This window comes from Pelodiscus sinensis, chromosome 2 (assembly GCF_049634645.1).
Source record: "Pelodiscus sinensis isolate JC-2024 chromosome 2, ASM4963464v1, whole genome shotgun sequence".
NCBI lineage: Eukaryota > Metazoa > Chordata > Testudines > Trionychidae > Pelodiscus > Pelodiscus sinensis.
This window is the reverse complement of record NC_134712.1, coordinates 45488223-45506330: the sequence shown is the minus strand read 5'-3', so window position 1 is coordinate 45506330 and position 18108 is coordinate 45488223. Positions and strand designations below refer to the sequence as shown.

At 44.1% G+C, this 18108-nt stretch overlaps 1 protein-coding gene across 4 annotated transcripts in view; it reads left to right on the top strand.

Annotated features, from left to right (window-relative positions):
• Positions 1-9: 9 nt before the first annotated feature.
• The window catches only part of CPNE3 (copine 3), a 52191-nt gene continuing 34092 nt past the window's right edge, over positions 10-18108 (top strand). Inside the window, exons 1-5 of one of the 4 annotated variants that reach the window (XM_075920434.1) lie at positions 10-142; positions 1114-1156; positions 12922-13061; positions 14104-14283; positions 15774-15848. In XM_075920434.1, coding sequence (XP_075776549.1) covers positions 12930-13061; positions 14104-14283; positions 15774-15848 — 387 coding nt within the window. In that variant the 5' untranslated portion in view covers positions 10-142; positions 1114-1156; positions 12922-12929. Of the gene's footprint in view, positions 158-196; positions 312-1113; positions 1171-12921; positions 13062-14103; positions 14284-15773; positions 15849-18108 lie in introns of those variants that run through there. The other 3 variants (XM_075920435.1, XM_075920433.1, XM_075920436.1) reach the window with 3 other exon arrangements.

The window sequence follows — 18108 nt, the reverse complement described above, 5'->3', positions numbered from 1 at the left end:
TTCCGCCTGCCGAGTTCCCTTCCGCCCCGCCTGAGAGGGAATGCGGTTGGCTGCGGGGCTACAGAAGGGTCCCGGAGGGGAGTGAAAGGATCGGGGATTGGCACCACGTGGTCCGACGAAACGAACGCCCTGCTTCACTAACGTAAACGGCTGCCAGCTGGGACGCTTGGCGCGTGCGCCGTGAAGGGACGGAGTGGTGGGCGGGGCGTAGGGCTGGGCGGGGCGCCTGAGGGCCCGTGTGGTTGTTCTTTGCTCCCAGGCTCCTACTGCTCCCTTCCTGCTCCCGGGGCTTGGCGCCGGAGCGCCCGCAGGTGAGGGAGGCGAGAGCGAGGGGCCCGATGCTCTGGCGGCGCAAGAGGGGCGCAGTGGCCGGGCCGGGCGCATGTGGGACGCTGGGGCTGCGGCTCCGAGGCGGGGCCCGGGAGTGGCTGGGCGGCGCTAGAGCGGGCGGTTGCGGGGCGGGGCCGTTGGAGAGCGGGGACACGGGTGTAGTTAGGAATGAAGGGGGACCTGCCCGCTGCGAACCCCTCTGCTGCATCGGCACCCACCTGTGTGAAGCGCGGACTTAGCGCCCTGCCTGGCGGCTCCGTGGCGCCCCCGGGATAGCATAGGCCAAGCCTTTGCAGGCCCTAGCTCAGGGGTCAGCAACCTTCGAGGAGTGGCGCACCGGGATTTCACTTATTCACTTACCAGTCTGCGTGCCCTTGGTACTTTGTAAAGTCAGTAATAGTTCTACAAGAGCAACGAGAACTCCCGTGGCACCTTATAGACTAACAGATTTACTGGAGCATAAGCTTTCGTGGGCAAACCTACTTATCAGATGCATGTGACGAAGTGGGTCTTTGCCCACGAAAGCTTATGCTCCAGTAAATCTGTTAGTCTATAAGGTGCCACAGGACCGCTTGTTGTTTTTGCAGATTCAGACTAATACAGCTACCCCCTCTGATAATAATTGTTCTTCTACAGCAGCTTCATTAATAAAGAAAAAAAGAGATGCAGATTTTGCCATATTAGTAACACAGGATTTAAGATCAGAGTTTTAGAGATCTGCAGCAGTTCAGAAAGCATTCTGGTAAAACAATCTTTTTTTCTTTCTTTCTTTGGGATATACAGGCTTAATTCTTGGCTTCATCACAGACTTCTTGAGTGAGCTCAGGTAAGCCCCCAAAGGTACATATACACTTCAGCTGGAGGTGTAAAGCTCTAGGAGACATACACACACTGCCTTTAGCTGAGGGTAGGTCTGCAGTGAAATTAATAACTTGCTGATGTAAGGTGTGGAGCATACACAGCTAGCACTAAGAGGAGCTGAAGATGCACTTGAGTGTACATTTTAAAGTTTTTTTTCTTTTAGGAAACAGGAAAGTACTTTTTTCTAAAACTTTCTCATTGCAAACTGTTGACATTCATCTGAAAGTGGGTTGTGCCCATGAAATCTCATTATATAATCTCCATGTTTTGTTAGTCTTTAAATTGCTGCTACACTATTCATTGTCAAAAATGGTGCCTCTTGCGTAAAAATGTCATGCCTTTTTACTGACTTTTATAAGTAGTTAGCACCAGTTTTTGGAGGAGCTTTTTGTAAAGGAAAAATGTCACTAACTTCTTGGGAGGAGGAGGGGCAAGTAGAAAAGATGTAGGACATTTTGAAAAAGGTGGGAAAAATAAAATAGGTCCATTTGGCACACTTTGAAATGAAAACAAATTCATAAGTTAATACTTTGTGCTCTCTATGAAAATAGGTCATCATATTTCATCCAGTTCTGGTAATACAGGAAAAAAATCTTGAGTTACGCTTTTGTTGACAATTCCCATCAGAGCCTTTGGCTTTGTTTTTTAGAATTAGACCCAGATATAGAGAGGTATTTGGGTGCCTGAGAGAGCAGATACATGTCTAACCTGCTTTGCACTTCAGAAAACTCCAGATGTCTAATTCCCATTAAGCGTCAAATGAAAATAAATGTAATTCCCCTTAGGCGTGTATCTGTCTCCTTAGGTGCTTCAGAGAGGTAGCAGAGCTAGTCTGTAACAGGAAAAATATAAAAAACAACAAATAGTTTGGCAACACTGTAAAGACTAACAAAACATGTAGATGGTGGTATCATCTTTTCTGGGCAAAACCCACTTCTTCAGATGAGGAAGTGTGTTTTCTCCAGGAAAGCTCATGATACCATACATGTTTTGTTAGTCTTTGAAGTGCTACTAGACTATTTGTTGTTTAAGTTTTTTTTGTCTCTTTAGTTTTTTATGCAGCACTGGTAGGTAAATGCTATCGTTGCTTCACGGTTGAGGAAACCGAGTCACAGACGTTAAGTGATTTGCAAAGATCATCTCTTGACTGACAGGGAAGGTGACAGTAAAGCTTAGGAGTGATGGCTCTCTTGTAACCACTACCCAGAAGTGTCCATTGGATGGTTTGGGGCAGTCACATGGAGGCTGTGGCTTTGGGGAGCCCTGCACTCCAGGAGGACACGGTCCGGGAGGAGCAGGGGCAGCAGCATCACAGCTGCTTCTCTCTCCTTCTGTGGATGCATAGCATGGAGGACATGGGGCTGGTAACAGCACCACTGCCCCCTCTCCGCCTTACTGGTATTACTCAGGAGGGAAAGGGTTGGAGGTTTTAGGAAAGGGGTTGAATAAGGGTGGGAGTGGAGGGGTTGGAGTTTGGGGAAAGGAGTGGAGTGGGGGCAGGAAGAGGCAGGGCAAGGGTGAAGCCTGAGGTAGATATCCTGGGCCCCACATCCCCTAGGGATGGCCCTGGCACTGCTTCATGTTCTTATTTGAAAGAATAAGATTATTCTAGGGGTTTTTAACTTTTTTTTTTTGCAGACCCTTAAAATATTTCTCATAGAGGTGTGAACCCCTCTAAATATCTTAGATTGTCTGCAGACCCTAGCTTGAAAACCATGGTTCTGTGGTAATGACAGCCTTAGCTTTAGTGTAGACCATAGATTCAGAACTACTAAATTAGTTTACCAGTTTGTATTGTGAAATATGGACCAAGGTTTTTAACCAGCTTTCTGTTTTAAGGAACTTCCTAGTTGTGAAAATGTGAAGGACAAACTTGTGTGAACATTTATAAGATGGGTACCAAGTACCATTGTAAAATGCTTTGGGATAACATCCAAGGTATTACCAAGCCAATAATTCATGCTATGTTTGTTCCTTGGGTAGTAGCTTAAAACAGGTTTCACAACTTAAATTTGCAAGAATTAGCCACTGTATACACGTAACGCTTTTCCTCTAATGTGTTCATTCATAATGGTCATGGTACAGCTGATTGAAGAACAACGAAGTACCTTGTGATAACTTCCTTGAAAAATTGTATTTCTTTTTGCTAGGAAAAAAAAGCCTTAAAATTTGGCATCTTTTGTTTTTGTATGGTTTATTTTTTAAACCAACTTCATATCTTGGTGGCACGTAAGGCAGAACTTTCTGCAACTTGATTTGTGCTGCTTAACAGTGTTTGTTAGTAATTCTGGGCAAATTGGCCAGCTGTTCCTACGAAGAATGGCATTAGTAATGCCTGGAGCAATGTATTTCAGGATACACAAATCTTACAGCATGACTAAGACGTAGATATACTGGCTGGTGGGTCTATCCACATACTAAGATAATCATCATGATCTTATTCCGGGAAGGTTCCTTACTCTAGGAACCATGTGGTATCCTACATCAGGGCGTTTTAATCTTTTTCTTTCAGACATTTCTGCCCCTCTCCCCCAACATGTTATAAGTACTCCATGGCCCAGTGTGCCGCAACAACTGTTTCTCTGTGCGTAAAAGCCAGGACCAACATTATGGATATCAGACAGAATAATTGCCCTAGGCGCCACATTACAGAAGGTACCACAAAGCTAATTTACAGATTTGGCGAAGTGCCTTAGGCTGCAGTTCTATTCGGTGGGGCTTCAGCCTTCTGCCCTGGGTTCTAGTAAATCTATTGCCACCATGTTTGGCAGACCACCTGGAACTGCTTGCATCCCCCCAGAGTGTCCAAAAACCCTAGTTCAGAATCACTGTCCGACACTGATGGAAAGGGTGATACGTGGCTAATAAGCATGACAGCTAGCCACACATTACCCCCTTGTACAGGGTGGATGAAAATCAGTAATTTTTAAAGAAAAGTTAAAATTCAGTTCATTTCAATTAAGTTCAGTTTATTTAAAAAATAAACCTGTTTAAAATTCAATTTGAAATTGATAACTTGTGTTAATGCTTATGCTTGTACAGGCAGTCCCCGGGTTACGTACAAGATAGGGACTGTAGGTTTGTTCTTAAGTTGAATCTGTATGTAAGTCAGAACTGGCATCCAGATTCAGCCGCTGCTGAAACTGATCAGTTTCAACAGCGGCTGAATCTGGACACCAGTTCCGACTTACATACAGATTCAATTTAAGAACCCCAGGCGTCCCCAAGTCAGCTGCTGCTGAAACTGATCAGCAGCTGATTCCAGGAAGCCCGGAGCAGAGCAACTCTGCCTCGGGCTTCCTGTAGTCAGCCGCTGGTCAGTTTCAGCAACGGCTGACTTGGGGACGCCTGGGGCAGAGCAGCTCGGGTGCTGCTGGGTTGGTCCAGTAGCACAGCCGCTCCTCGGCGCTACTGGACCAACCCAGCAGCACCCCATCTGCTCTGCCCCAGGCGTCCTGATTCAGCCGCTGCTCCAGTCCTCCGGGGTGAGAAAATCCCCGTTCATAACTGCGGATCCGACATAAGTTGGATCCGCGTAACTTGGGGACTGCCTGTAATCAGGATTTATATTCTGCAGCAGCTATCTGGAGCCTAACTGATGAATATTTTCAACTCCCCTACTGTCTTGATTGCATGTTGCAGGGATAGGGGAAGGGTGTTCCAGGAAACACTCACAATACCTGCTTATAATCTAATAAAAATATTTAAATTAAACCAAAAAAGCATTAAGTGTATGTTTGCTGCTATGTTTTAAGGAAAGTCACACCTCAGATCAGGTGACAGTCACTGGCTAAGCACCTGGAACCAGAATTTGTTGAAATGCTAAATTAGCTTTTGCCAGCAGTAGCTTCTAGTTCAGGTGTAGATTGATTTTTTTTTTTTTAACTTTCGTTTATTAATCTAGTTCATTTCAATGTGCAGGTCATATTTAAATCGAAGGTTAGAAAAAAGATGGAAAACTTGTTTTCCTCTTCCAATCTATGAATGAAAACCAAATTTGAGAGGATCAGATTTAGACGTTCTGAAACCTTGAAAGACGCAGTTCTCAGAAGTAGTCAGTTAAGTTCACCAACCAAAGATAATTTTCTTGTTTAATATCAATCAGTTAGTTTTAAATACAAAATGTGTTTTGCCGAGATTTTGATAAACTTTTTTCATGCATTTCTAGAACATTTCAGATATTTAAAAACTAAATACAACTATTTAAGCTTGTGTTGTAAACCTGTTTTGGGTTGTGGACCACTGACTCACAGTAAAATCAGTTTGGCGGAGTGCAGCAGGTGCTGGAGTCCAACATGGGCTCCTCAATTCTGGGGGGAAGGAGCCCTGGGTGCCAAATTCAGGCAAGCTGTGGACTGCATCTTACCCCTGGGTCTAAGATTCTCCAACCCTGATTCAAGTGCTTGCTGTTTGTCCATTTTTTATTGAATTTGATTTTTCCATCTAAACAATTTGACACAAATTATAAGTAAAATCTATTTATTTATTAACTAAGAGTTATTGCAGAACTGTAGTGGAAGTAGCTCACGGTACCTGGTGCGAGCCACGTCTAAGCCAGGCTGCTTGCCTGCCAGCTCCTGAAATACTCTTAGTGCAGAGCCGCAGTAGGGGTAGTTGCCAGGGCCTGGCATGAGCCAGGCTGAGTGCTTGCAGTGCTAATCCTTATCGATTAATCGTGTAGTTGACAACAATTTTGTCAACTACATGACTAACAAATTACATGCTTCTTAATATCCCTAGTAAATACTTTTTAAAAAATTATTCTCATAAACAAATTCCCACCAATGGGTATGAGACTACTTAGCACTCAGGTGTGTAGGCATAATAATTGATGTAGTGATGCTGGTTCTTGGTGCTTTATGAACAAAGGTGATCCTTGCTCCCCAAATATTAGAGTTAGACAAATATCAGAAATATTAGAAAAATGTATTACCAGTAGTTTAGATTTCCCACACGTTTGTTAGTTCCAGGTTTTTTACAACCGTTTACAAAAAAAATGAAGATGGGCAATTTTACATGCCTTGGAAATACCATCAGCCAAGATGGTGCTAATTCACAGGAACAATTGAGAAGTCAAATGCTGCATTTGGAGGACTCAAACAGCTGGCAATTCAGAAACTGAACATATACAAAGCAATTGTTGTTGCCAGTACAAGGTATAGCAACGAGACATTGCAACTTACCAAGAATGAGAAACAAAAGCTGGATGCATTATCAATCTGCTTACAAGGTAACCAGTTAGCTAGTCCTGCCTGCAGCCCCCTGTCCATGACACTGGTGGGCCCAATTGGCTGGACCGCAGCTGTGGCGAGTGGGGACCGGAGCATCCCCTGCTGCCCGTGGCCATGGCGGTGCCAAAGCTGGAGCAGTCCCCACTGGCTTCAGCAGAGCCAAGGCCGAAGGAGCCTGTGATGTCTGTGGCACTGGAGCCAGAGCAGCCCCTGTGGCCAGTGGGTAATCAGTTAAACAAATCATTTAACCACTTAACTATTGTCGGTGGTTCTTATATCCCTAATTTCATCACAAATGTCTGAGAAGAATATTGGGACTAGCAGAGATACGAAGACAAATGAAGCTAGAAAAATTACCGGACAAGGAACCCCTTCACAAATATTCTACCTAAGATAACATCAATGACTGGGGTGTATACTGAGAATGGAAAAAGAATACTAACCAAATAGCATCCTTGAGTGGAAACCAGAATATGCAAAAAGGAAGAGAGAAAAGACCATGAATAACATTCAAAACTGTTAATTTCCATGACATGAGCAATTCAACATGAAATGGAGTGATTAGGGGAGAGAGGCTGCTCACAGACAAGGATGGTAAATGTGGGGTGCCCAGTGTAAAACAAAGCATGAGATGGACTAAGGTAATAATATCCAAATTCAACATGGATGACATTCCACCTAGCCACAAGTGCAAGTTTAGTTTTAATGAGGGAAAGCTCCCACATCCACTTCCAAATGTATTAATATTAATTAGTTCAGAACATGTGATCACTTACATTTTATTCCTGAATGGCAGATAAAAGCAAGTTCTAACTAGAAAGTGTTTTCTCCCACATTACATTAATCATACAGTCAGTAGTTTGCGGTATTTTTGTAGATGTTATATAAATAAAAAGCATGGCTAGGGCATTCTTCATGTTGCTTAACTTAACTCTTTTTTTTGAAAGCTTCAGAGGGGTAGCCGAGTTTGTTGTTTTTTAAGTTTTTCCTGTTACAGACTAATAGTCTAGTACAGTGGTCCCTAATGCGGTGCCCGCGGGTGCCCGCCGGGCCATTTTTGTGCACACGCCGAGTGATCGGGGCCGACCCTGCCCCCAGTCGCGTGGCGCCTGGACGGTGCCGGCGCCTGGGCGCGCAGTATATGGATGGCCCTGCCTCTGGGTGCATGGCGCAAGGGCTGTGCCGGCCCCGGGCGTGTGGTACAGGGGCATCCCCGCCCCAGGCATGTGGCACAGGAGCGGCTCTGGCCCTGGGCATGCACCAGCCCCGAAAGGTTGGGGACTACTGGTCTAGTAGCACCTTAAAGACTAACAAATCATGTAGATGGTACAGGCAGTCCCCGGGTTACGTACAAGATAGGGACTGTAGGTTTGTTCTTAAGTTGAATCTGTATGTAAGTCGGAACTGGCGTCCAGATTCAGACACTGCTGAAACTGACCGCCAGTTCTGACTTACATACAGAATCAACTTAAGAACCTCAGGCGTCCCCAAGTCAGCTGCTGCTGAAACTGATCAGCAGCTGATTCCAGGAAGCCCGGGGCAGAGCAACTCTGCCTGGGGCTTCCTGTAGTCAGCGCTGGTCAGTTTCAGCAGAAGCTGACTTGGGGACGCCTGGGGCAGAGCAGCTGGGGTGCTACTGGACCAACCCAGCAGCACCCCATCTGCTCTGCCCCAGACGTCCTGATTCAGCCGCTGCTGAAACTGACCAGCAGCGGCTGAATGAGGACCTGGGGCAGAGCAGCTGGGGTGCTGCCGGGTTGGTCCAGTAGTGCCCACGGGCGCTGCAGGACCAATCGGCAGCGCCCCAGCTGCTCTGCCCCAGAGTCCAAAACAAAAGCCTGGTCTGCTGGGGGGGGGAGCACACTAGCTGCCCCCCCCCCCCCCCCCCAGCAGACCAGGGACACGGGGAGCAGAGCCGCAGCGGAACTCCTTGCCAGAGGAGGCTGTGAAGGCTAGAACTATAACAGAGTTTAAAGAGAAGCTAGATAATTTCCTGGAGGTTAGGTCCGTAAAAGGCTATTAGTCAGGGGATAGAAATGGTGTCCCTGGCCTCTGTTTGTCAGAGGCTGGAGAAGGATGGCAGGAGACAAATCGCTTGATCATTGTCTTCGGTCCACCCTGATGGCACCTGGTGTTGGCCACTATCGGCAGACAGGCTACTGAGGTATATGGACCTTTGGTCTGACCCAGTTTAGCCTTTCTTATGTTATGTTCTTATGTAAAGCTGTTCCTCTGTTACTGGCAAAATAATTCAGGGCAGCTTTTTATGCATGTATTTATGGCTCATTAATAGCCAAACCTGTTACACAGGTTATCTCAACAGTATTTTAAGGAATTGTTTGAACTGCAGGAATGCAATTGTGTTCATAATAGAAAACAACCTAATATACATGCATAATTGATTTGGTATGCTGTCCTTGGTTGTCCATTTGTATTAGTTAGACAATATCAGATCTGTTTAAGGAACCTCTCCTTTCCTCCCTTCAGAGTATAGTGAGAAATAAGATGTGTACTGCTGTTACTTACACAAGTGCAATTCCACTAATTCAGTCAACAGTACAGGTCTCTAATGCACAAATCTTTAAACAGACAAGGATATACCCTCAGGCGTTTGGCCATGACCAAATTATGTGTGTGGTTCTGGCTGAAAGTGGTTAGGAAATGTAATTTATAGCCTCTGCTAGCATTTGGATTGCAATTATTAGTTATACAATTTGTCAGCATTGCAGCATAAAACTATGAAGGAGATTTAACTGCTATTTTTCATGCAGCGTAGTAGAGTCTGAGGATGAAGTGGCAACATTCTGATGATTAAAGGCTGGTACTTGGTGAACTGATTTAAGAACATCTCATATCCAAATAACATAAGAACGGCCGTACTGGGTCAGACCAAAGGTCCATCTAGCCCAGTATCCTGTCTACTGACAGTGGCCAGCACCAGGTACCCCAGAGAGGGTTGACCGAAGACAATGATCAAGCGATTTGTCTCCTGCCATCCCTCTCCAGCCTCTGACAAACAGAGGCCAAGGACACCATTTTATCCCCTGGCTAATAGCCTTTTATGGACCTAACCTCCATGAATTTATCCAGCTTCTCTTTAAACTCTATTATAGTCCTAGCCTTCACAGCCTCCTCTGGCAAGGAGTTCCACGGGTTGACAACACGCTGTGTGAAGAAGAACTTCCTTTTATTAGTTTTAAACCTGCTACCCATTAATTTCATTTGGTGTCCTCTAGTTCTTCTATTATGGGAAGAACAAAATTAGTCCATTATGATCAGAAAGTATCAGCATTCTACTTTGATTATTTTTGGTCCTTCTGATGTAGAGTTTATGCATATTAACTCATTAAATGAGGGAAAAAACGTCATTTGCATCTGCTATTAGAATGTAGCAAGCACATATAATCTTGCAGCTCACTGAGATGAAGATGGGCCATTCATGTGGCCCACTCACTAGCCTAGGTTGCCCTTCATGGAAGTAGACCCTTTACCAAGTCTGTCTCCCACATCAGTAACTTTAGCTTCTCAAAATTTCTTTGCCCTTACTTTAGAGTCTCATTGGATTACCAGGTGTCTGGTTTTCAACTACAACTCCCAGTCAGAAAGGGACCCTGGTGACTCAGTGCTGATCAAGCCATTTAAAAATAAAGCTGGCACGAGAATAACTGGCTCCACTCAGCTTTTGTAAGCAGCTCTTAGGCACAGAGGCATTCTTGTGGGCTCTACACCAGGAGTGGGCAAAACGGCTTCCACGGGCCATATCCAGTCCACCACGTGAGTTGATCCAGCCTGCGAAGATGCTGCCACTCCCCCAGGCCAATCAGGGCCTGGGGGTGGGGGGAGCACATGAAGTCTCCATCTGCCCTGCCCCCACCCTGCAAGGAGTATACAGCGCTTAGAAGCACCATGCACCCCTGGCAGAGTGGGAGGAGACTGTGCGCTCCCCCTACCCCCAAGTCCTGATTTTTAAACAGCACAACTTCCTTGCAGGACCAGGGCAGGGGTGGGAGGAGGCTTAGTGTGCTCCACCCCACCCCCAAGCCAGTTAGGGATAAAGGTGGGGGAGGTGCATGAAGTCTCCTCCTGCCCTGCAAGGGGCTCAACACTTAGTCAACTGCCAGCTGCTGCTCAGCTGGTGGTAGATTTTAATGACTGTGTTCCCTTGCAGGGCTTGACAGGGAGCAGGAGACTTCATGTGCTCCTTGTCCCCGGGCTCTGATTGACCTGGGGGTAGCAGGAGGGAGCTCAAAAAGTCTCCTCTCACCACCAGGGGATGGGAACTTAGAGGGAACCACCAGCTGTTCTGAACTGCTGGCAGTTCTCTGGGGGCAAAGATTTTGTGCACTCTCCCACCCCCAGACTGATCAGGGTCTGTGGAAGGGAAAGCATGGAAGTGTATTGGCCCTACCCCTCCCAGGCAAAAATTATTGCACACCCTGCTGTACACACTACCTTTGACCTGAGCCACTGGAGGTAAATGCTAACCAGTGCTCTCTTAGTAGGGGGTGAAATTTTTTGTCAGCAAAAGTGCTTAAAAATCAGTGCTAGCCTACGCTTTATTTTTGAAAGAGGATATGAAAATTCAGCGTGTCTTTCGAAAGTGAAAGTAGTCTGGACACGGGGGAGGGAGGGTTGGGGGGAAAAAAACTGTTTCAAAGAAATGCATAAATCTCATTTGTAAAGGAAGAGCGTTCTTTTTTCAAAAAGGGGGGGAGGGGTCTGAAAAAAACCACGGAATTCGCATATCCTCTTTCGAAAATAAAGCGTAGTTTAGATCTATCCTGAGTGAAGGACTTGCATTTAGATAGTCACATTTTTTTCCCTATACATCTATAACTCTTCAGCTTTCTATAACCGGGGGCAGGGGGGATATACATAAGCTAAATACAGTAGACTTCCAATAATCCGGAACCTATGGGACCTAGGTGGTGCCGGATTATCAAATATGCCGGACTATCAGGAGGTACTATTAGCTGGTTATATATATATATGCTGTATACATTATATACTGTATATAAAGTGTTCCTAACCCTTTTTATTGTACATACTGTATACAGTATACTGTAATGTTTTAGGTTTTTTAAAGCCTTTTTTACCCTTTTTGCTCAGTTCAGCTGCTGCTGCTGGTACCTTGTGACTCATTTTTTGCCGAAGCTCACTCATTAGGCTCTTGCCATTTTGATGCCGGACTATCAGGAGTGCCGGACTATTGGATGCCGGACTATTGGAGTTTTACTGTAGTTCCTATGCAAAGCCTGTGTGGTCCTTGCTTTAACTGCCAAGTGGTCCCTAAAGAATTAAACTAGAAACTAGAGTACCCATGAGAACAGATTACTTAGAAGAGCATGCATAGGCTCCTGAAGGAATTTGGTGGATTCAGCACACAGCTAAGAGCAGTTTGACTGCAGCTTGCCACTTCTCAAGGAGTTGTGACAGATGAGACTGCTTGAAGGGCAGAACGAGAAATACTGTACTCTGCTCACATCCAGTTGGTTTGGAAGCACATGGGATCCAGAATCAGCAGACTTGTGACTATCCAAGTGGGGATTCAGCCAGGGATCTAACACAGGTATTACCAAAGCTAAGATGCAGTAAATATTAAACTAAAAATAGAACATTATTAGCTGTCATGGAGTAGGAGCTAGAACTGTTCTCTAGGAGCCAGATGGACTTAAACTGCTTGCACAGCACTTTCTCACTAGTGACCTTCCTTTTGGGTTCAAGGAAAAAAGTCCCTGGGATGCCCAAGAATGATGTCCAAGAATGTTTGCAGTAGGCACTTATTTGATAATATGCTCCCATCTAAAGATTTCCTTCTAACCCTTGTTATTAAAAGTTGGGTTTAGTCCAGGAGCTTATATAAACATCCAATTCCTTTTTTCAGTCCTGCTAGACTCTTGGCTTCAGAATCCTGTTTCAGTGAAATAAATAGTACATATACATTGTGTGGAGAGGGGAGGAGGGTTAATTTTGAGCTCTAAATTTGCCAGTTTCCCATTTAATTGAATTTTAATTCTTTTTGGTATTAAATGACAGTGAAGACCTTCATATGGGTGAAGTATGGCTTGCTTAGTTAATGTTTATGAAGTGCTTTAAGAACTTAAGGTGAATGACATGTCAGAAATACCTTATTTAATTGGTATGGTTTGGGCCTATCTCTTTCTAGTGCTATTTCCAGTTTCTTAATTGGGTACTCCAATGTTTTGAAAAGCCTGAATCTCTCATCTTGTGAGAGTGAGTGAGTGAGTGAGTGAGTGAGTGAGTGAGTGAGTGAGTGAGTGTGAGAAAAAATGATTGGAACGAAGTCTTATTTAAACCAAGCTATAAATTGTAGTTACATAGTCTATATGGACATGTGCCAATCTTACCCAGATGGCTCTTAGAGCTCCAAATCTTGCTCTTGATGAACTCATGCTATGCCCACTTCCTGGTGTACCTGTTTTTTCTTTTGGAATCATTACTTTTTGTAATCTTTAGTTCTCTGTTTACTTATTTTCAGGTTAGCAGATGGCAGCACAATGTGTAACAAAGGTGGAACTGACCATCTCCTGCAACAATCTCCTGGATAAAGATGTTGGTTCAAAATCAGACCCCTTGTGTGTACTTCTCCATAATGCAAGTGGGCAACAGTGGTATGAGGTAGAATATGATCTTTCTTTCTACAAGTACAGTCTATTAGAAATATTCGGTGAGATACAAGAGTTGTTTTCAGTAATTCTCATGATTTACCAACCATACTAAATACACAGACAATCTGGCCCAAAGTATGTCAATCACAGACATGCAATGGATATACACCACCACGCGAATGGTAATTTTTTTTCTATCTATGTTGTTATCCTATCTGAAGTTATGGCTATAGTAGATGGTAAATTTATATACATTGTGTGGCTCAAGGGTGTGAATAAACTACCTTCTAAACAACATAAGTTACATCCACCTAACTACTAGGGTGGACAAAGCATTCCTGCAGGAGAGTTTCTCCCACCAACATAGTTACCACCGCTTGCAGGGGCTGGCATAATTGAGTCAATGGGAGAACTCTCGTCTGTTGGCATAAACCATTCACGCTAACAGCAGTACAGCTGTGCCACTGTAAGCTGTGGTATGTAGCTATAGCTCAGAAAGTGTAATTTCCTGGGGGTCTACTCTCTGCAGAGAGTAGGCAGGCAGCAGGCCTTTGGTGTACTGGAGGAGCTAACACACATTACTCTATTAGACAACAGAACAGTTGCTGCTTCTGTATTTGCCCTGCCAGCGCTGCCCTTTCTAAGGATTTGATGGCTTCCCCCCCTTTTCTCTCACTGTTTTGTTTTTTTCTTGATATGTTGATTTCATCAGAGCTACTAGGTTTTTTTCAAATGTTGTTTCTGAGTTCTTGTTTGAGCCTTCTCTTGGGACAAAATGTTATATTTTGTGTTTTATGAAATGTCCAGAAGTGACTGCATTTAACTGATGGGAGAACTGATAGTAAAACATGCTTTCTCTACCACACATGGATTTTGTAAAATTTAAAGTGCTTTGTTTGTACTACGTGAAAAGGGCTCAGAAGTGCATATTATACTTGGATCCAGCAGGGCTCTTGGAAGCCTAGCATGAGATGTGAATTGATTGGTCATCTGCATAGTTGTATGAGGCTGTTGATGAACAGACTGATAATGTGATTCTTCTGTCTGCACAGGTTGATCGCACAGAAAGAGTTAAGAATTCCTTGAACCCAAAGTTCGCCAAGAGGTTCCTAATTGATTACTACTTTGAGCTGGTTCAGAAGTTTAAATTTGGGATTTATGACATTGATAACAAAACCATCGATTTAAGTGATGATGACTTCCTGGGAGAATTTGAATGCACTCTTGGACAAGTGAGTTCAAACAGAATCTGAACACGTCTTATAGGGGATATGGTATTACCTACTTTGATTTCCACTAGAACTATGTAATGGTAAGCTTAGAACTGTGCATCTTTTGTATGTGTTGACCTATGACCATGTTCGTGTGTGGGGATATCACTCTACGCGAGGAACAATTGTCTCTGTTAGTTTGCATACACTTAAAATGCTGCAGCTATTTAGGATGCTACCTATGCTGAACTAGCAATGGCTAAACCAAGAGTTAGGTCATCAGTTTAACTGCATCGCTCAACAATGTGGATTTTTCACTAATTACTTAGTAGAGCAGGCATAGGAGTGTCTGCTAGCTCCTTTGTCTCAATGCTGCATGTAAGATCATTCTGCAAGCAGTCATTTTGAGGTTTTGTCTAATAAATGCTAGTTGCAGTAGAATAGAACAAGTAATTAGAGAGACAAGGTGATGTAATCTCTTTTATTGTGCTAAATTCTGTTAAGAGAAACAAGCTTTTGAGATCTTCATGACTGGGAAATATGTTCAGAGAATCAGCTAGATACAAGGTGGTACAGATTGTGTAGCATAAGTTTTTAATACATATTTCAATGGATCATTCAAGACAAAGTAACACATTAACCTTTCTCCAATCATAGTGGGGTGGGGGAGGAAGAGACTTAGGGAGAGGTTACACAGTTCCATGAGGGAAGGATGGAGGGCTGACGACTCCCTGGGAGCTGGTGCACACAGGGAGATGGTTTTTAATCTGGTTCCCCACCACCTGGCTCCCACCTCACCACGCTTCTGCCTCTGATACAGAGGCAGCACAGGGGTGGGGTGAGAGGTGGCTCGCAGGGAGCCAGCTTAAACCTGCCCCTCCCCTGACTCTGTAGCAGTGACAGTAGTGAGTGGGGGAGGAGTGCGGTGTCTGTATGTGTAACCGTGCATGTTAACCAATGAGCCCAGGCTCATCAGTTAACAGTGTACACTGTTACACTTTCACAATCCTATTTATGTGCACCATATCAAGATAATGTATTGATGTGTGTCACCAGTAGAAACTAAAAACCTATCTGTAATACATACTTTTAAAAAGTTACCATAGGAATAATTACTCCAGCCAGTACAATTTAGAACTCACTACTCAAAAGAATTAAATATAAGCACAAGAGCATAATAAAAATTATAAAATGCATAGACCAGTCAAAACTAAAATGATACTCTCTGAAAGAAGTATCAAGAAATAACAATACAAGTATGTGTCAGGAGGGGAGCGTGACTGACACACAAACAATGTGGGTTAGGGATGTTAACATGTACTCATGTACACAGTTGACCAATAATCCTGGGCTCATTGATTAACCTGCACAGTTACATGCAGTGCTCCCTCCCCACTCATGGTAAAGCAGTTTTCAAAAATGGAACCTGTATCATCACCTGTCTTCTTTCAGAGTGAAAAGCTGCTAACCTGTAATAATAGCTCTTAACCAATTGACTTTTATTTTGACAGATCGTCTCCAGCAAGACACTGACAAGGCCACTTATGCTTAAAAATGGAAAACCTGCAGGGAAAGGAAGCATCACGGTAGGATGATGCTTGGATTTCTCCTTCTAATACATAGTCTCTACGTTGTTTATATTATTGAAGTCACTGTATTATATAACATCATAGTAATGGGAATATTGCTTTCATAGCCATTTGCATCTTTCAGGTCAACACAGCTACTGTTTTGTACACTAACTTATGAAAATTAGTCTTCAGAGGCTTAAATAAATGAGTTGGTCAGTTTCAAATAAAAAGGGGTGAATTTTTTTTTTTTTTTAAATTTTTTCCATTATTTTTATCTCTCAGGTCCTGAGCAAATGTGGGTTCTTGTTAGTTTTTATTTTCTTTCCCAATTACTTTTTTTAACCTCAAGCTACATCCTATATAAATAGAACTATGATACGAGTCTAGTAAAGTGTTAGGATGCCAGTTTGGTAAATAGATAAATGGCTAATATTTAGTGGTGACCACTATAGATTTGTCTAGTGCTTTGTGGATAATTAAAGTGGTCTCTGTCCTGAGGAATATATAATCTCTTTGGCAGAAAACAGCAAGGGATTAAACCAAGAAGGTAGCTAGAGATCCAAGTGTTAAAACAGTAAAGATGATTTATTCTGTAATAATGAGTAACTTCAGATAAACCTATTTTTAAGGCAACTAAGCAGTTTTATTACTGCTTTAGCCCTTCAGTTAGTGAGCAAGCACTAACATATATACAATAACTGCATTTTCAAACAGAGTGGACACAAGACTGATGCTTATACTGTTATTGGTTGGTAACCAATAACAGTATAAGCAAGTGTTGCTGGCATTGAAGGGCTCTTGATGCAGGAGTTGCTGACTGGATGGTGAACTCATTAATAGTATTTCTTTTGGGGTCAGTTTTACAGTATAAAATCTCTATGGTGGCTAGAGATATTTGGCTAATACAGACTCTAAGCCCAGAAGGGATTCTTACAATCATTTAATTTGACTGCACATCTCTGGCCACAGAATCTCTCCCACCAACTCCTGTAATAGGCCCTCGAACCTCTGAGTGAGATATTGAAAACCTCAGAATTTTATTCAGAAAGTTAGTTACAAAGAATCTACCATTTACTGTGGTGCAGGGTCTGGGAGAGAGTTGTGACTTGGGGCAAGGGTGCAGACCTACTACAGGAGGGGGTTGTGACCTAGGGTAGGATATTGGGTTGCAGGAGAGGGTGCAGCATCTGAGGAGGTATGGGTGCATGATCAAAAATGCAGAGGGTTGGAGTTATCTGAGGCGAGATGCAGGAGGGGGGTGCAAGGATTTAGTTTGTGACGTAGGGCAGAGAGGGGGTGGGGTGCCAGATGCAGGCTCTGGCTGGGAGGTGCTTAGCTTTGGTGGCTCCCAGCCAACAGAATAAGAGTTGTGAGATTTTGCTGGGGGTAAAGACACAAGTGGGCTGCAGCACGTGGGGAGCTGCTGCAGCACGTGGGGAGCTGCTGCAGCACGTGGGGAGCTGCTGCAGCACGTGGGGAGCTGCTGCAGCACGTGGGGAGCTGCTGCAGCACGTGGGGAGCTGCTCGAGCCCTCCCAGTTAACTGGAACTGGTGGCTTACCAGTTAACTGTTCACGTCTCTAGTATGTGGTAGGCTGAGATCCTACCCCAGGGTCTTGCTAGGCTATGGGGTGGTGGCAAGTCAGATCTGGCCTACAAGCTATATTTTGCCCACTCTTGATGCAGAGCCTATTTAAACTTTAGCATTTCCTTGCAGTTTTGCGATCCCAATAATTATCCCACATTGGGGAGGGTAAGGCAACCGTAACCTCTGCATCTCTGACCCTTCAATTGTTATGCTTATAAGAATCACACAGGATCTTTTTCAGGAGGATAAGGCAACACGCCACATTTATTGACAGTATAACAAAGTAGCATATGCATTTATACACACACACCCATCTCCCCCCTGCTCTTCCCCTCCTTCCCCCCCCCCCCCCCCCCCGCGCTGATGGAATAGTTACCAATCTGTTGCTCGGCCCAATCTATTGACCACATAGGTCAGGTCCGAGGTAGGAGCTGGGTTCATGTCAGTCTGGACTGATGCTCCTCTTAGTCTTAGCAGGACAGAACCTGAAGAACCATACAAGACACCCCATCCTTTATAGGACTTTCCTTCCATGCAAGTCTATGCATTTTGCTTCATCAGGCCTTCGTCAGTCATTCAGCATCACAATCAATCTTCCTAAAATTGGGAAGAAGTTGTTCTCACAGTCATCTGATCTCAGTATGCTGACGACCCCTCAGGGATGTTGTCTTTCTGGTGAAAGTTGTGA